The sequence below is a fragment of the Acanthochromis polyacanthus genome, chromosome 6 (assembly GCF_021347895.1).
Source record: "Acanthochromis polyacanthus isolate Apoly-LR-REF ecotype Palm Island chromosome 6, KAUST_Apoly_ChrSc, whole genome shotgun sequence".
NCBI classification, from domain to species: domain Eukaryota; kingdom Metazoa; phylum Chordata; class Actinopteri; family Pomacentridae; genus Acanthochromis; species Acanthochromis polyacanthus.
Window position 1 is genome coordinate 38,533,272 of NC_067118.1, and position 14,540 is coordinate 38,547,811.

Sequence of the window (14,540 nt, forward strand, 5' to 3'; positions counted from 1 at the left end):
AGCTGCCAATTTGTGGAGATGAGCTGAATATTTCTTTGTGCATCTTCACTCAAACCAGCGCATAATTTGCAGAAATCTTGCCATCTTGCCAGCGTCTCAGTCCACATTAAACTCTCCAAAAGCACACGTGATGTCTTTCACTGATGGTTCAGACTCACCCATGACATCTTGCATCCCCCCCCCCCCCCCCCCCCCTTCTTCTTCTTCACCGCGGTGCACAAGACCTCCCTGATCATCCAGCGATGATGCACTGAGGTGACTGTGGAGATGTGAGTGAAAGCGGCGTGTCGTTGCATGTGACAAACAGAGGGAGTGGGGGAGACGGAGGCAGCTGAGCGGCAATTAGTGTTGCCTGTCATCCCAAATCTCCATGGAGATGTGTTCTGTATGTCATCTACACCTTTGGTACATAATCACGGAGGCGCAGGAGAGCAGGAGGCGCAGCTGCGACTGCCGTTGCACCGCTTTGAACCGGCACAACATCAACCAGCAGACTGCACTTGTGTGGTCTGCTGGTTTGGTCTATAAATAGCCGTACAGTAGATAACACAGGAGCAGCAGCAAACTGTGGAGTTTAATGAAAAAAAATGCAGATTTCACAATGCAAGCTGTAAATGAACAGGAACATCTGTGGAAAAACACATGTACAAATGCCTACAGATGCTGTCCATGCTGAGAAAAGGTGGCTTTACATACGATATATGTTTTACTGCTTAAATTTGCTTCCATACTTGTCTTCTATCTGCTCCGTATAAACACTGCCTGCAGTTCAACCCAGGTGGTCTGGTTGTACAGTTGTGCTGAGAAGTGCAATTTCTTTCTTTTTTTTTTTTTTTTTTGCAGAATGTGGTAAATGCTTGATGCACACAGTATAATGGTTTTCAGAAAAATCATGATTTTAATCTTGATTAGAGCTAGATGATCAGGTTAACTTTCCTGATGGAGTGACTCGAGTAGTTCAAGGACTGTTGGAAATTTTTAGATTTTTTCAGACTTTTAAATATTTGGCTGTGATAAATGGTATAATTTGGCAGTGACATGCTTTTTAAACCTGCTTCCTGCTGTTTTGCACTTGTCGTTCAGTATAGCCTTCTTTAACCCTTGCCTCAGGTTAAATCAGGACCAGCTCTCCGTTTAAAGGGTCAGATTCTATCTGCCTATTAGTATTCCACCTAACAGGTTTCAGCAGAATAATTAAGCTGGTGTCGAGGAATACTCGCCTAGGTCCTAACTGTCTTCTTCCAAACGTCTTACCCCTCTTACTTCAATAAATACTCTCTCACTAAGCAGCCCTCCTAAGTAGTAGAATTGATTTATTGACCACGTTTGTTAACGACAGCTTTCCTCTTAAAACTGTGGCACTTGTTGATATTCCTAGGTTCGTTTTAGAGGTTTGGATAACTAACCCCAGGGGTAATGTTTAAATAACTAGTTGGATTAAAGTAACCTTTAAGAACCATTAGATTTAATGCACACAATCAACTTAACTTTTTACCACTATGCAGAATAGGTGAATCATAATCATTTCATTAGACTTCTCTTTAAATGCAATATAGCGTTTTATTAAGCAATTATTAGCAGGGGCACAGCATTATTCATGATTAAACAATTTAATTATTTCTGATTATTTCTAACTAAACTAAACTAAGCTGAGCGTACCTAAGAATCTTCTCTAATTAGTAAATTTAGGAGAGAGAGCGGACAGCCAGGCCTTAGCTGCCACGCCCGGTCTTGACCTGCGTCTAGTTGAACTCCTCCGTGGACCAGCAGACTCGGTACGAAGTCTTCTTTGTGAGCAGAGGGTGTTCTTCATAGGCAGGGGGAGTGGAGAGGTCCCGATAGCCAATCGTTGGTCTGGCAGTTATCTTTAGTAGCAGCTGGAACACAAGTGCGGGCGTCTCAGCTGTCTTCTCAGTCGGATGGTGGTGGTGGAAAGCCCCCGTCTCATCAGGCTGCGGTGGGTCACTGGGTCCTCCAGCCCCTGGAGTGGAGCAGCCCTCTGCTGCTTCCTCCTGTGCCTCTCTGGATGTCGTAGGTGCTGTCTTCTCTTCATCTCTGCAGGGTAACTGTAGACCTCTCAGGACTCTCCTTTCAGCAGAGTGTGGTCTTCGCTTGTTGAACAAAGTCAGAAAAAGACTTTGCCTCCAACGATGTTCTCAACGAACTCTGGAGCCTAAGTCCCGCGTTGTCTTCACGTCTCTTGGGCAAAAGGGTCCGGTGTCGACTCTTCAGAACTTTGGCGATGCTCCCCAGCAGCTCCGGCGAGCAGCATCTCTCCCCTCCGGGGGAGAACTCCGAATTCAGTGTCTGTGTCTCTGGGTTTTATACCCTAGCTCGACTTCAGCTTAGCACATACACATTTTCACACACAATTCTAACTAATAGGTACGCCCAGGTAATTAATTCATAGGTTTAAGACACAACCTTCTTCCTATCACGCATACATCATTCTTTCCATCTTTTCTGTTAACACATCCACTTGTTACACACACTTCAGTTGTCATGACAATGTAGGCCTGAGCCCATCCTGTCATCCTGTGGAAACTCCAAGTTCCTCATTTCTGAGGAGACTTCTGCTTTTCCCATCCTGTCTGCATACAGCTCAGAACAGCACAGATTACTTCCATTCAAAACTCACTTAGTTACACTGAATCACTTCTTTAAATCATTTTTCTTAGCATGATCAAATAACTTATTTTAAATCATTCTCTTCTATAGCAATCATCATTTCCAGAATATATATCAGCCTATTAAAATCATTCTTGCATCAAGCATAAGCATAATCATGTGGTTAACTTATATAGTTTCTCATTTTAACTTTTCATTGGTTTGCTTAAAGCTTTTATTTAGGTGGTGGTTGCTCCTGGGATCTCAAATAACTAGGCCCCACTTGACACACTGCAGGAATGAATGATTTATTTTACAAACACTGAAAAACATGGACATATACAACATTCCTTCAAATGCCTTCATGTGTTGTCAATGCTTGAAAAAGGTAGCTCTGCATACGATAGATATTTTACTACTTAAATGTGTTCCTCTGTATAAACACTGCCTGCAGTTCAGCCTAGCTCTGCCATGTGACTGTTGTTTGCAGCTGTTGTGCCGAGACATTTTTACAGAATCTGTAAAATGTCTGTTGATTCCACACTGCAATCTGTGAATGAATGATTTCAACGAACGTATCTTCAACAGCGGGGGGAAGAAATGGATTTTATTCATCTTTCTGCATAGAAACACATGCCTACATGATAGAACATCACACCCACACCCACTCACACAACATCTGGCAGTTAAAATCCATCTATACAATCCATAATGGGGGAATATTAAACCGGTTTACTGTGTGCTTGTCCGTCACATTTGAATATATACAACAAGGGGGGGAAACAAGAAACGAGGCTTAAAAAGGCGGATTATCAAAATAAAAGTCTTTCGTTGTTGGTTAACAGCTATTACTCGGTGCGTACACGTCACATACAGTGGAGAAAGGATGATCTACAATATCGTACTGTGCTACATACATACAGCTGTGCTAATACAGAATTAATCTAATGACGATAAAATGAACCTCCCCTTTGTTTATTTAACATAAGGCCACTATGGTAGACTGTGAGGAATATATCTATGAGCAAAAGAAACCCACACTCCTCCTGCTTCTCCCCTCCGATATCCAACAGAAGTGTTAAGGAACAAATCCAATTACATTACTGCACACATTTAAACTCCATTACTCAACATGAGGCACAAGTGGAACTGATGGCATTGTACTGTATGTATTTTTACTAACGTGTACTGAAAATCCACCATGTAATCTAATAGAGTCTACATTTGGTCCTGACTCAACCAGTAATGATGCATCACTTGTATACAGCTAATGTAATAGACCGACAATACTGCTCCATTGATTTTTTTCCTCCCCTTTCTTCTTTTGTTAAACTCTCTTATTGTACAAGGATTTACAAACAACATTGCCTGAGCAGAATTTACATCAAAATATCTGCACGTTTCCCTGTGGTCGGTGTTTAAAAAGCAGTGGCACGACAAAAAGGCAGAAAAAACGAATGATGAATCTTCAAGTTTTCATGTATTTCATCCTATTTTCACAGTAACAGTTGATGTATATTCACAAGTTTGGGGCCATTTATTCTGCAGGATTTATAGAGAATAATCCAAATAATGTGTTTTTGGGTAAAAAAAAAAATTAAAATAACAAACAAGAATCCCACAACGAATGAAATATCTCATGAACAAACATTACGACTCGCTTCCAAATGAATCTTAAATCTATTTCTAGAACACGGAATATTCACATCTAAGTCACACTCAAAGTTGACATCTTTATTGAGAGTTTAAGACACAAAACTCAGCTGATCTGAATCATCAGGGCTGTGCAGAAGTGGTTTAATTAGATTTAATTGATCCACCAGATATGAGTCACATGTTGCTCAAACCTGATTGGTGCACTGAAGTACACGACGTCATTGGAAACCAGTGGGGGGGAAAAAAAACAACACACAATTTAGAAGAAAACTGTGTCTTCATATGAACATAACAAGGTGCCTTCAGGGCCTCAGAGACAATCTAGAACATGTCAGCTAAATGATAAATAAAGCCGGTTTTTAGTAACACATCATATGGTCCTTGATCATGCAAAACATGCAGAAATGCTTCGTAACATGTAAATGAATTTACATAAGATGGGTCCGCTATGCAGCCGATTTTCTATCGGAGGGTTTCGGATTGGACGAGGCGACGAAAGAAGATGATCTCATCCTGATTAAAAAGAATCCGGTCCGCAGTTCATTCAGGAAGGAAAAACTTGAAACCCGTGCTCTTTCTCCTTTTCGCAGCCGATCAGCATCTGGTCAGAGTGGTGACCTCCGGCTGAGCGTAGTTCCCGGTGGCGGCGAGGATGTCTGTGCAGCTCTCTGTGAGGAAGCACAAAGGACAGAAACGCAAGGAAACACAGTGAACTATGATGTGAGCGAGAGAACAGACCTGGAGTGTAAAAACCTTCTGAAGCAGTGGAACGAACTGTTCAGGCCTCCAGCTGCAACACTGAATATACACTACAAAAAATGTTTGTGCGTTTTACAGAGAAAAAGTGTCTTACCATGATGGTAAAAATCTGTAAACTAGAACAGTTTGATGCAGTTTTTATAGCACTGAATCACCGCAATTAAGTTGATCAGGAAAAAGGAGTGTTTTTTTCTCTTGAAAAAAATACATTTCCCGAGTCGGCACAGTTTTAATGGAAAAATGCCACAATATGTACAACAATGTTGTAATTTTTGCATTTAATTCTGGAAAAAGAAGCAATTTCTGCATTTATTACATGCAAAAATACAGTTTGTTACTGGTCAAATTGATGCACTTTTGTGTTAATAATGGACAAATGCTTTAATATTTATGAAAGTTTTCTATCTATTTAATGTTAAACTTAATTTCATATAGTATTTACGGGAAATTTTCACATTTTTAAAGGCTAAAACATTTTATTTTCCATTAAAATATGGAATGAAGCACATTTTTTTTAACCCTAAAATCAACAATATCAATACATTTCTTTACCGTAAATGTAGAAAATGTTTTACCGTAATTTTACGGTATCATTGTGGCAAACAAAGCTGCCAGAATTTTGCCAGAAAAACATTTCTTTTTTTTTGACAGTGTAATCTTTGAGCAGCAGAAGCACTCAATGATTGCCGTTATTCACTAAAAGCAGCTGTTTCTAATGAAAAAAATCTTTGAACTTCAGCAGCCAGCAGGAGACTTCGCTTCGGCCGTCCATGTTGTTAATGGAAACCTATTAGTGGCAATCATCCAAAGAGGTCTCTGGGGAACATGGAGGTCCATCGGAAACCTTTCTCCTCCACTCGCCTGCATATCCGCCTGCTGCTTCCTATTGCTGCCGTTGAAGCATTGGAAAAAAAAAAAGTCAGAATCTTTGTCACCTGATTGTTGGTCGCAGCCAAGTCAGATTTACACTTTTTTCTTTTTTTAAAGAAGAAATTTATAAACGATACGTATGGAATAACGATTCTGATGAAATGTCATGATTTAAAGCTTTGGTTAAGTTCTCTGATGGAATGACACAAATAGTTAAAGGACTGTTGGAAAGTTAAAACGGCAGCAATTTGTTTTCAGTTTTTCAAAATCTTGCCTCTGATAAACCGTGCAATTTTGGCAAGTTTCAAAAACATTCTTTTGAAAGCCATATACCATTTCTCTCTGTTTTCTGCCATGCTGCGCTACACATAAAAAAAAAAACACTGAAAAAACGTGGACATGTACAACATTCTTCCAAGTGCTTGAATGTGTTGTCAGTACTAGAAAAAAGCCGAATAATTTTTAATTAGTTCCCGTTCTTGTCTTCAACCTGCTCTGTAGAAACACTGCCTGCAGTTCAACCTAGTCCTTCAGTATTTGTAGTCACTCGTGCAAATTATTTTTCTTTTTACACAGTTTAGTAAATGCCTGACTAATCTTTAAACGATACGTGCAGAGTTCTGAATTTGACGCTGATTTTATGCCACGTTTTGGTTAAGTTCTCTAGTGGAAAATAGCTCAAACAGCTCAAGGATCGTTGGATGTTTTTCTGTCTTTACAAACTCTGGCTCTGATAAATGGTAGATTTTTTTTAGTTTTAAAGAACAACACGCTTTTCAAACCCATCTGTCCTTTTTCTCTCTTTCCTGCGCTGATGGAACATCCCTCGTACCTTCCACCCTGTAACCCTGGAATTAACCAACACCATCCCCTATGGGCAGATCTCTAAAGAGCAGAGCCACTGAGTCATAATCTATTTCTATCCAACCGGCTCAAAATGGCAGGAATCACAGAGGCAGCTTTCTGCATGCTGTGCAAAAAAAACAAGCTTTTGATTTTTTGAGATTGTTAGGAAACACTGAAAGTCCACTTGAACCCTTTTTGCAGATAATGTGCGGCTGAAATGTGTTGTGTATGTGTGATATTCCGCTCTAATAGCCCGGGATGTTGTCATGCACACGCTCACCACATCCAGAGCTCAGGATTGAATTACTCCCTCCCTCACTCCTCTTGGCCTCAAAGATTAGTTCTGAGGTGTTCTGGCTTTGCTCAGCACTCCACTGATGTTGTCTCTGCGATCAGCTCGCATGGCGATCTCATGAGCAGATCATTCGGTATTCTTAGAAAGCTCAGCGTGCAGGACGGTTTCTCTGCGCTCGTGTCTTTCTCATGATGCTGGAAATTTTGCCGTGACAGATTCCGCCTTCCCCCGAGTACAACAACACACCCAGAAAAACATCCCTTCCTCCTATGTTTTGTGCATGCCATTAACCTGCACCAATTTACGTCACGCAACATATTTAAGGCCTGATGAGGCTTTCAGGAAATACGCTCAAACACAATTTCCTTGTAATGGGTTGTTGAAGGAATAAAGAAAAAAAAAAAACAGGGGGTATTTGCTCTCACAGGAGCCAAGCTACAGTAAGTGCCCCATTTATGTGTTGTTTTTTCCTCGACAGTGATGTGCTAATGAGCTCTGCTAGTGAAATGCTTGTCGGGGCGAAAGTGCAGTTTTGCAGGACAACACCTTCAGTGTCGCTGGGCTGTTTGCACACCAGAGCCAGGATGTCGACTGGGTGGGATTTGTGCTCCAGGATGTCAGGAATGAATCCACGGCTGCCAAATATAGAGCCTCTTCTCACGAGGGGCTTCTGGGTACTTTGGGAAGCTCAGGTGTGGGATCCGGCCGCCATTCAAGCGGAGAGAGACACGGCAGGTTGATGGCAATTTGAGAGAATTGTAGGAGAATAACTGAATATTGCCGTTGCATGATTAAAATCTGCAGCTTAACCCTCCTGCTGTCCTCATTTACGGGCACCAAAAAGAAAAAAAGAAAAAGAAACCCACATTTCTGATAATTTGCAAAACCTTCAGGAAGAAAATTCCAATAATTCCTAAAAAGTTTCCCTTAAAAGATTCATTTTTTTAAAAAAAAATCCCCCAATTTTGGCAAGAAAATTCTTGTAAATATTTTCAAAAAATAAGAAAAATCTTCCAAAAACACCTTAAAAATATCCAGTGATTACATATATATATGCAAAACTTCTAATATTTTCTTTAAGAACATTCACATAAAAATCAACCAAAATCCCGCGAATTTCGCTGGATTTTGGTTGATTTTTATGTGAATGTTCTTAAACATTTTTAACATTTTTTCCCACCAAAAAATGCTGAAAGATTTTCCAAAAATGTTGAAAATGTGGACATCATAAGTTTCACTGTGAAAATATATAGTTTTTCCACATTTTCAAACTTTAAAACGGATCAATTTTGACTGGACAACAAGAGGGTTAAATCTGTAATCTCGTCCATGTCTCAAGATGAATGAATCCAACTTACACCAACTATGTGGGGCTTTAACTTGCAGATTTGGACACAAGAAGTGGCTCTGTGTTACTACTAACTTTCACTCAGACAGATGGATGATGCAATTAGAGCTACAAAGCTCCTCCACTGATTTCTTATTGATTTGAGTAGTAAATAATGACAGAAAACTGCCTTTAGTCACTTGTAGGTGTCAGGAGAGATGAGAAGTTTTCCAGCAAACACCGGCTGGACGGTGGCGTTGTGTGGTCAAACAGCAAAAACTATGACAGGAAGAGAAAACTGAAAAACAGAACTTTTTAATAGATGTGTGAAAACATTTAGAATACAGATGTGCACACGTCTTTTTCCCGTCGACGGACGATGAGGAAGGTTTTTGTTGTGATCATGCAGCTGCAAAGTATTGTTCTTTTCACACAAATTAACGGTCAGAGTTTGTTTTAAAAGCTGTCGTGTGTTTTAGGGTGTAGGTTCTGACAAAAAGCGAGAGATTTACAAGCATCAGCTCATCAATTTAAACTGGAGCAGATAAAATGTCTTGTTAAATTGTTAGACGATCTAAAAGCAGCTGTATTTGTAATGATCACTGCTTTCTGTTTTATTCATTTCTATAACATTTTGTTGCATGTCAGTATTGACTCCTTATATTTCTGTAAAAATAACTGTTTATTTGTGAATGTAGATGTATTTCTTTTAGTGCAAGGATCCTTTTAAAGCTTTACTAACTTTCAATTGAGCCGGAAACTGCAAAAATAGAGAGAACTGGCTGATTCTGAACTTCCCCGCGGTCCTTAAACTACTCATTTATTTAACTACTGTTTATACTAATTACAAGCATGAGCTGAGCTTTATGCTTGCTCGGCTTATCACAGAGATTGGAAACAGCAGGAAACAACCACCCTGGCTTTGTGACGAGGTAGCCTAAAAAAATTCCACTAAAAATCATCTTTAAAGCTCGTAACACGTCACATCTTGCACTTCACCGGACTGTCGAATTTTACTCACCGCATTGAAGTGTCATTTCTGTCATATCGAGAGAGAGAGATTTGCATCCATTTCATATTTACACTACATCTGCAGCAGCGATATTATCCTGTATTTGGATATTTTACATAATTAATTATGGAATATGGCTTTTATAATCATTGAAATATCCAACAAAATACAACAACAGGTGTCCCAAATAATGATGAAAACACATTTTACTGTTTTATTCGAGGTTGCTGCAATTAAATAACTTCAGGACTAAGGGTGGATTTGTTTTGGGATTTTTTTGCTTTTTTTGTCAGCAACACAGAAAGCAGATTTGCTCTGGATGTTAATTATTTTTTGTGGTTTTTGTTTAAATGTTTTCTTCTCTGCATCTCTATGAAAACAAGCATGAACTAAAGATGTTGTGTGTGTAGTATGTTTATGTGACAATGTCATAAATCCTGAAAAACTAGTCTATTGTACAAAAATTTAAAAAAAAAACATGGATGTGTTCAACATTTTCCAAGTGCCTACAGGACTCACATACACTGGAGAAAAGCAGTGGCTCTACATACTATATTTGCATCTATGTATTTTACTACTGACAGCTTTGATTTCCTATTTAATCCCAGCCTCCCAATCACAGCAGTCCCCAGCGCAAACGTAATGCATGTACGTCACCGAATTCACTTCCTTGTTTATGGTTTGAACCAACAAAAATTACTGCTATCGACCGTGCAATACAATTCCCTGATGTTGTTCACAAAAGTGGACGTAAACCGTTTTTCACCCGTGTAATACTGTGGTGGCATACAAGCGAAAATCATCGACTGACAAACACTTTTCTACCACGAAACATGTCAGGAGAATGGCTGAAACGAGCCACAGACCAGACAAATCACAGTGACGGAAGCCGTTTCATCCAGATCTGTTGAAAGAATGAAGGTAACGTAGATAAATTAATTGACACGACAAGCCGTGAGCGTGTGTGTGTGAACACGTGTGTGCCAGGATGTGAAGTAAACTTTTTAAGCCACTGACAGATATGTCCAAATATGATTCATTCAATAGTAAATAATCATTTTGTGTCTTAAATATACCATCCACTGTCTAGCTGCTGCTAATTTCCCACCATGGTGGGCCAGCTTTTGTAAATGAGTGCAGTTTTATTTCTGCTGCAATAAGTTACCTTTGATTTTTAATTAATTCTACAAAACAACCGAAAAAAAAAAACACGACTTTTTAGCAATTGTCACTGTCTCCCCCAATTTAATCGCAGCAAATACGCTCAAAACATCGCAGCTTACGTCACAATTTTGTAGAAAAGCTGCCGCGAGTTCAGGCTTTTTTAGGCTGCAACAATTTTAGGCTGCAACATTCTGGAAAAAAGCCGAAATCCTGGAAGGACTGTTTAATCATAGACTAAAGCAACTTTGATGAAATATCAAAATGTTAAGCTCAGATTGTGTTAAGTTTTCTGATAAAAAAAAAGTTCCAGCAATTATTCTGTTGTGATTAACGGTGGAATCTTGTCAATTTATAAAATAACCTGCCTTTCAAACCCATCAGGGTTTCAGGGTTCAGAGGGTTAATTCATTCTAAAAAAAAAGCAATGAATAAAAGTGACAAGTTGCAGAATATTAGTCAGATAATTACGTGGTTTTCTGAGACCACCCTCATGTTTCGTCTCCTGGTTAAACTGCAGCAGCTTACCGGTGTGGATGTTGGGGTCTCCAGAGGTTAGCAGGAAGCAGGTGCCCTCTTTCTTATTCTTGTCTCGCCCTCTGGAGCACCGCAAGGACCACTTTTCACTGGGGGACAGCGGCTGGGTCAGGCTGCAGCCTTCCTCCTCTGAAAGGGCCACATTTGCATCTCCGTTCTGTTTGGAGTCTGACAGGAAGACAAAAACACACGGCCACGTAAATGCCAAAGCTTTTACCGAGACTCCCCCGAGGGCCAAGGAAAAGGCAGAGGTATATTGCATAAAATCTGTATTTTTCTGTGACGAAACCCGATTTGACGGAGATGTTATGAAGAGTAATTTGATCGCTGTGCGTTACTGTCTATATGACTAAGCCCAGTTGCTCCAGCAGGCAAATTCTGAGAAACGCCTCAGAAAGTACAAGACTGGAAACACAGCGGCTCCAGACCACTCAGATATTTATCATTTGGGTTCTATAGGATGAATCCTATTAAAACGGGATCAACAGGATATTGGATGTAAATTAAAAACCCAACGAATAATACGGTTAGGAGGAATAACAGTTTAAATGGTTCCACAAATTTCTAAAATGCTTATAAATAAATAAATTAAAACAAATCCATAATGGCATGTATGCAACTGCAGATGTAGCTCTGGTTTAGTTCATGACAGATTTCAGTTTCCCCTTTAAGATTTCCTCCAATGCAGTGCAAGTGAATGGAAATTTTAGTAGTTCTGGCCAGGCGTAAACTAACCGTGACGTCACCCGTTGGTTTCAACGGTGAGAAAATGAAGCCCGGATTTTGCTACTTCCTGGTCACCGTTTTGGATTTTTTGGAGCCAGTGACGTAAAAAGCGTCATCAAACAGACTGGACCGGAGAGCAACTAGGGGCAGGATTGGCTGAGAACTCTCTTATCCCGCCCACATTTTACCGCAGAGGCTTCTGTTGCTGTCTATCAAGTATAGCCACACCCCCTGGCTCCGCCAACTTTAACTATTTATTTAAAATTCAGTATTGATTTATTTTAAGATCGGCCATCTGATCTCTCATTTTGACCATGAAAACTAACGGGAAAAAATCCTGAGCTGTAGAACATCAGTCTATCAAATTTTATTTTTTCCAAAAATGAATTGGGGTCTATGGAGAAAAAGCTTTTTGGAGCCAGCCCTAGCGGACGGTGTGATATTGCAAGTTTTTGACACTTCCGGGTTTGCTTCAATTCTGGAACCAGATGCTACGTCCATTATATATACAGTCTATGGTTCTGGCTGCAAAATTTACAGGAAATTTCTAATTCATTTAAAATTGTCTTTCTGGAATGTAAAAATCTGTTTCCGGAAACAATGTTCCCACTGTTACCATAAACCAAATACATATAAAAAACAAACATTAACCTACTCACAGCACTATTTTCAAAGACAACATTTGGCATCAAGCATCTATAAAAGTGTCTTTATGGAGTATTTTGAGTAAGTAGGACATGTGTTTTCTGTAAATTTTCAGTGTTCTTCAGTCCTGTGAATGCCACCAGTAAACCTCCATTCACCTCCATTGTTTTGGATTCGTAGCAGAAAACTTGAGCAAATAAAACTCAACCACCTGCTTCTGTAATTTGGTTGAAATGACCCAAATCATTGATACCTGAGCGGTTCCTGCTGATGCTCTCCTCAGCGGCCAGGGGAAACGTGTCGCTCTGCGTGCTGTCTCTGTGGGAGTTCGTCTCTGACTTCCCAAACGAGATGGAGTCAGTCGGAGCGTCCGGGTTCGGGTTGTGCTTCTTCTTCTTCTTTGGCAGCTTCTGTTTGGCCATTGCCAGCGAATAGTACATCCCAAAGTTATTGACGATGACGGGAACGGGCATGGCGATGGTCAGCACGCCGGCCAGCGCGCACAAAGCCCCCACCATCATTCCCAGCCACGTCTGGGGATACATGTCTCCGTACCCCAGAGTCGTCATGGTGACCACGGCCCACCAGAAGCTGATGGGGATGTTCTTGAAGTGTGTGTGGTTGGAGCCGGTGGGGTCGTCGGGTTTGGCTCCGATTCGCTCGGCGTAGTAAATCATGGTGGCAAAGATGAGAACGCCCAAAGCCAAGAAGATGATGAGGAGGAGGAACTCATTGACGCTGGCCCTCAAAGTGTGACCCAGAACACGAAGGCCGACGAAATGTCGCGTCAGTTTGAAGATCCGGAGGATCCGGACAAACCGCACCACACGGAGGAAGCCCAGCACGTCGCTGGCAGCTTTGGATGAAAGTCCTCGCAGGCCCATCTCCAGGTAGAACGGCAGAATGGCCACAAAGTCAATGATGTTCAGCGTGTTCTTAATGAAGACGACTTTGTCTGGGCAACAGATGATTCGCACCAGGAATTCAAACGTGAACCAGACGACACAGATGCCTTCCACCAGCGTGAGGATTGGTTTGGTCACCATCTCACTTCTCTTCACCTCTTCCGTGACGTTGCCCTTGACAACCTGCTCCGTCCGGTTCTGCAGTTCATTGAAGGCTTCGTGGGTCTCCAGGCAGAAGGTGGTGATGGACACCAGGATGAAGAAGAGAGAGGCCAATGCAACTCCCTGGATGAGGCAGAAAATCACAGTTTATCAGTACAATGTTGTGTCTTTCAGCCATTAATTAGCAGTCAACACTGAGGTTAGCACATTTTCCAACGTGGAAAAGCTCCCATTAAAACTTTTGTTTGCATGAAGTGTTCCTCCTATAAACCAGTTTTACCCCAAGCCACGCAGTATGTAATCATAAGACTTCTTTTTGGCTTCAAACAGTACCACTAATACAGCCATGGATATGCCAATCAGCTCTTTAATGTTGCATATTTTGAAGGATTTTTTTCTTGGGGAGGCAGAGTGTGTCAGTTGATTGACTAAGCAAAAATTAAAATTACTGAATGAACAAACTGATAGCGGAAAACAACAAAGACTCAAAGAAATATTATTTCAAAGTAACAATTAAAGTTTATTGTGACTGATCATTGCAATGCCAGTTTGCATGTTGAAGAATTAAATGTCACAAAGGGAACAACATGCATGTGGATCTCTAACTATACAAACACTTGATCTACCACCACTGTGTCTCCTGACATGACATGCCAGGAAATAATTCGTCCACAACTGTTCTAGTTTGAAGTGAGACAAGTTTGTTATTCATTATTTTAAAAAGCAGAAGACAGGATTCTCAGTGAAAAACACACCAATTTGAAACCAATCACTCCCGTGAGCACAGAGACTGAATCCTGCTGAGAGAACGTGATTCCATGAACATGGGACTCTGACAGACACAGACAGCAGGGGGCGCTCACATTAGGACTTACTACACCAGCATAGAGCTACCATGCAGACAGACTTTGAAATATATGAAAGAAGATAAATAGTCTAATGATGGACATAAAATGAGGCGAGACTCTGGACAAATTTCCCCTGTTGCGGTTCAGTGAGTGAAACATGACTTCTGCTGTAAGTGTTCACTTT

The 14,540-nt window shown here is 40.6% G+C and overlaps 1 protein-coding gene across 1 annotated transcript in view; it reads right to left on the reverse strand.

The window, feature by feature from the left end:
• Positions 1-2,890: 2,890 nt before the first annotated feature.
• The window catches only part of kcnc4 (potassium voltage-gated channel, Shaw-related subfamily, member 4), a 32,088-nt gene continuing 20,438 nt past the window's right edge, over positions 2,891-14,540 (reverse strand). Inside the window, exons 2-4 of the mRNA XM_022205366.2 lie at positions 12,695-13,631; positions 11,062-11,238; positions 2,891-4,931 (exon numbers count right to left, since the gene is read on the reverse strand). Of these exons, the coding sequence (XP_022061058.1) occupies positions 4,858-4,931; positions 11,062-11,238; positions 12,695-13,631 (1,188 nt within the window). The 3' untranslated portion in view covers positions 2,891-4,857. The remainder of the gene's footprint in view (positions 4,932-11,061; positions 11,239-12,694; positions 13,632-14,540) is intronic.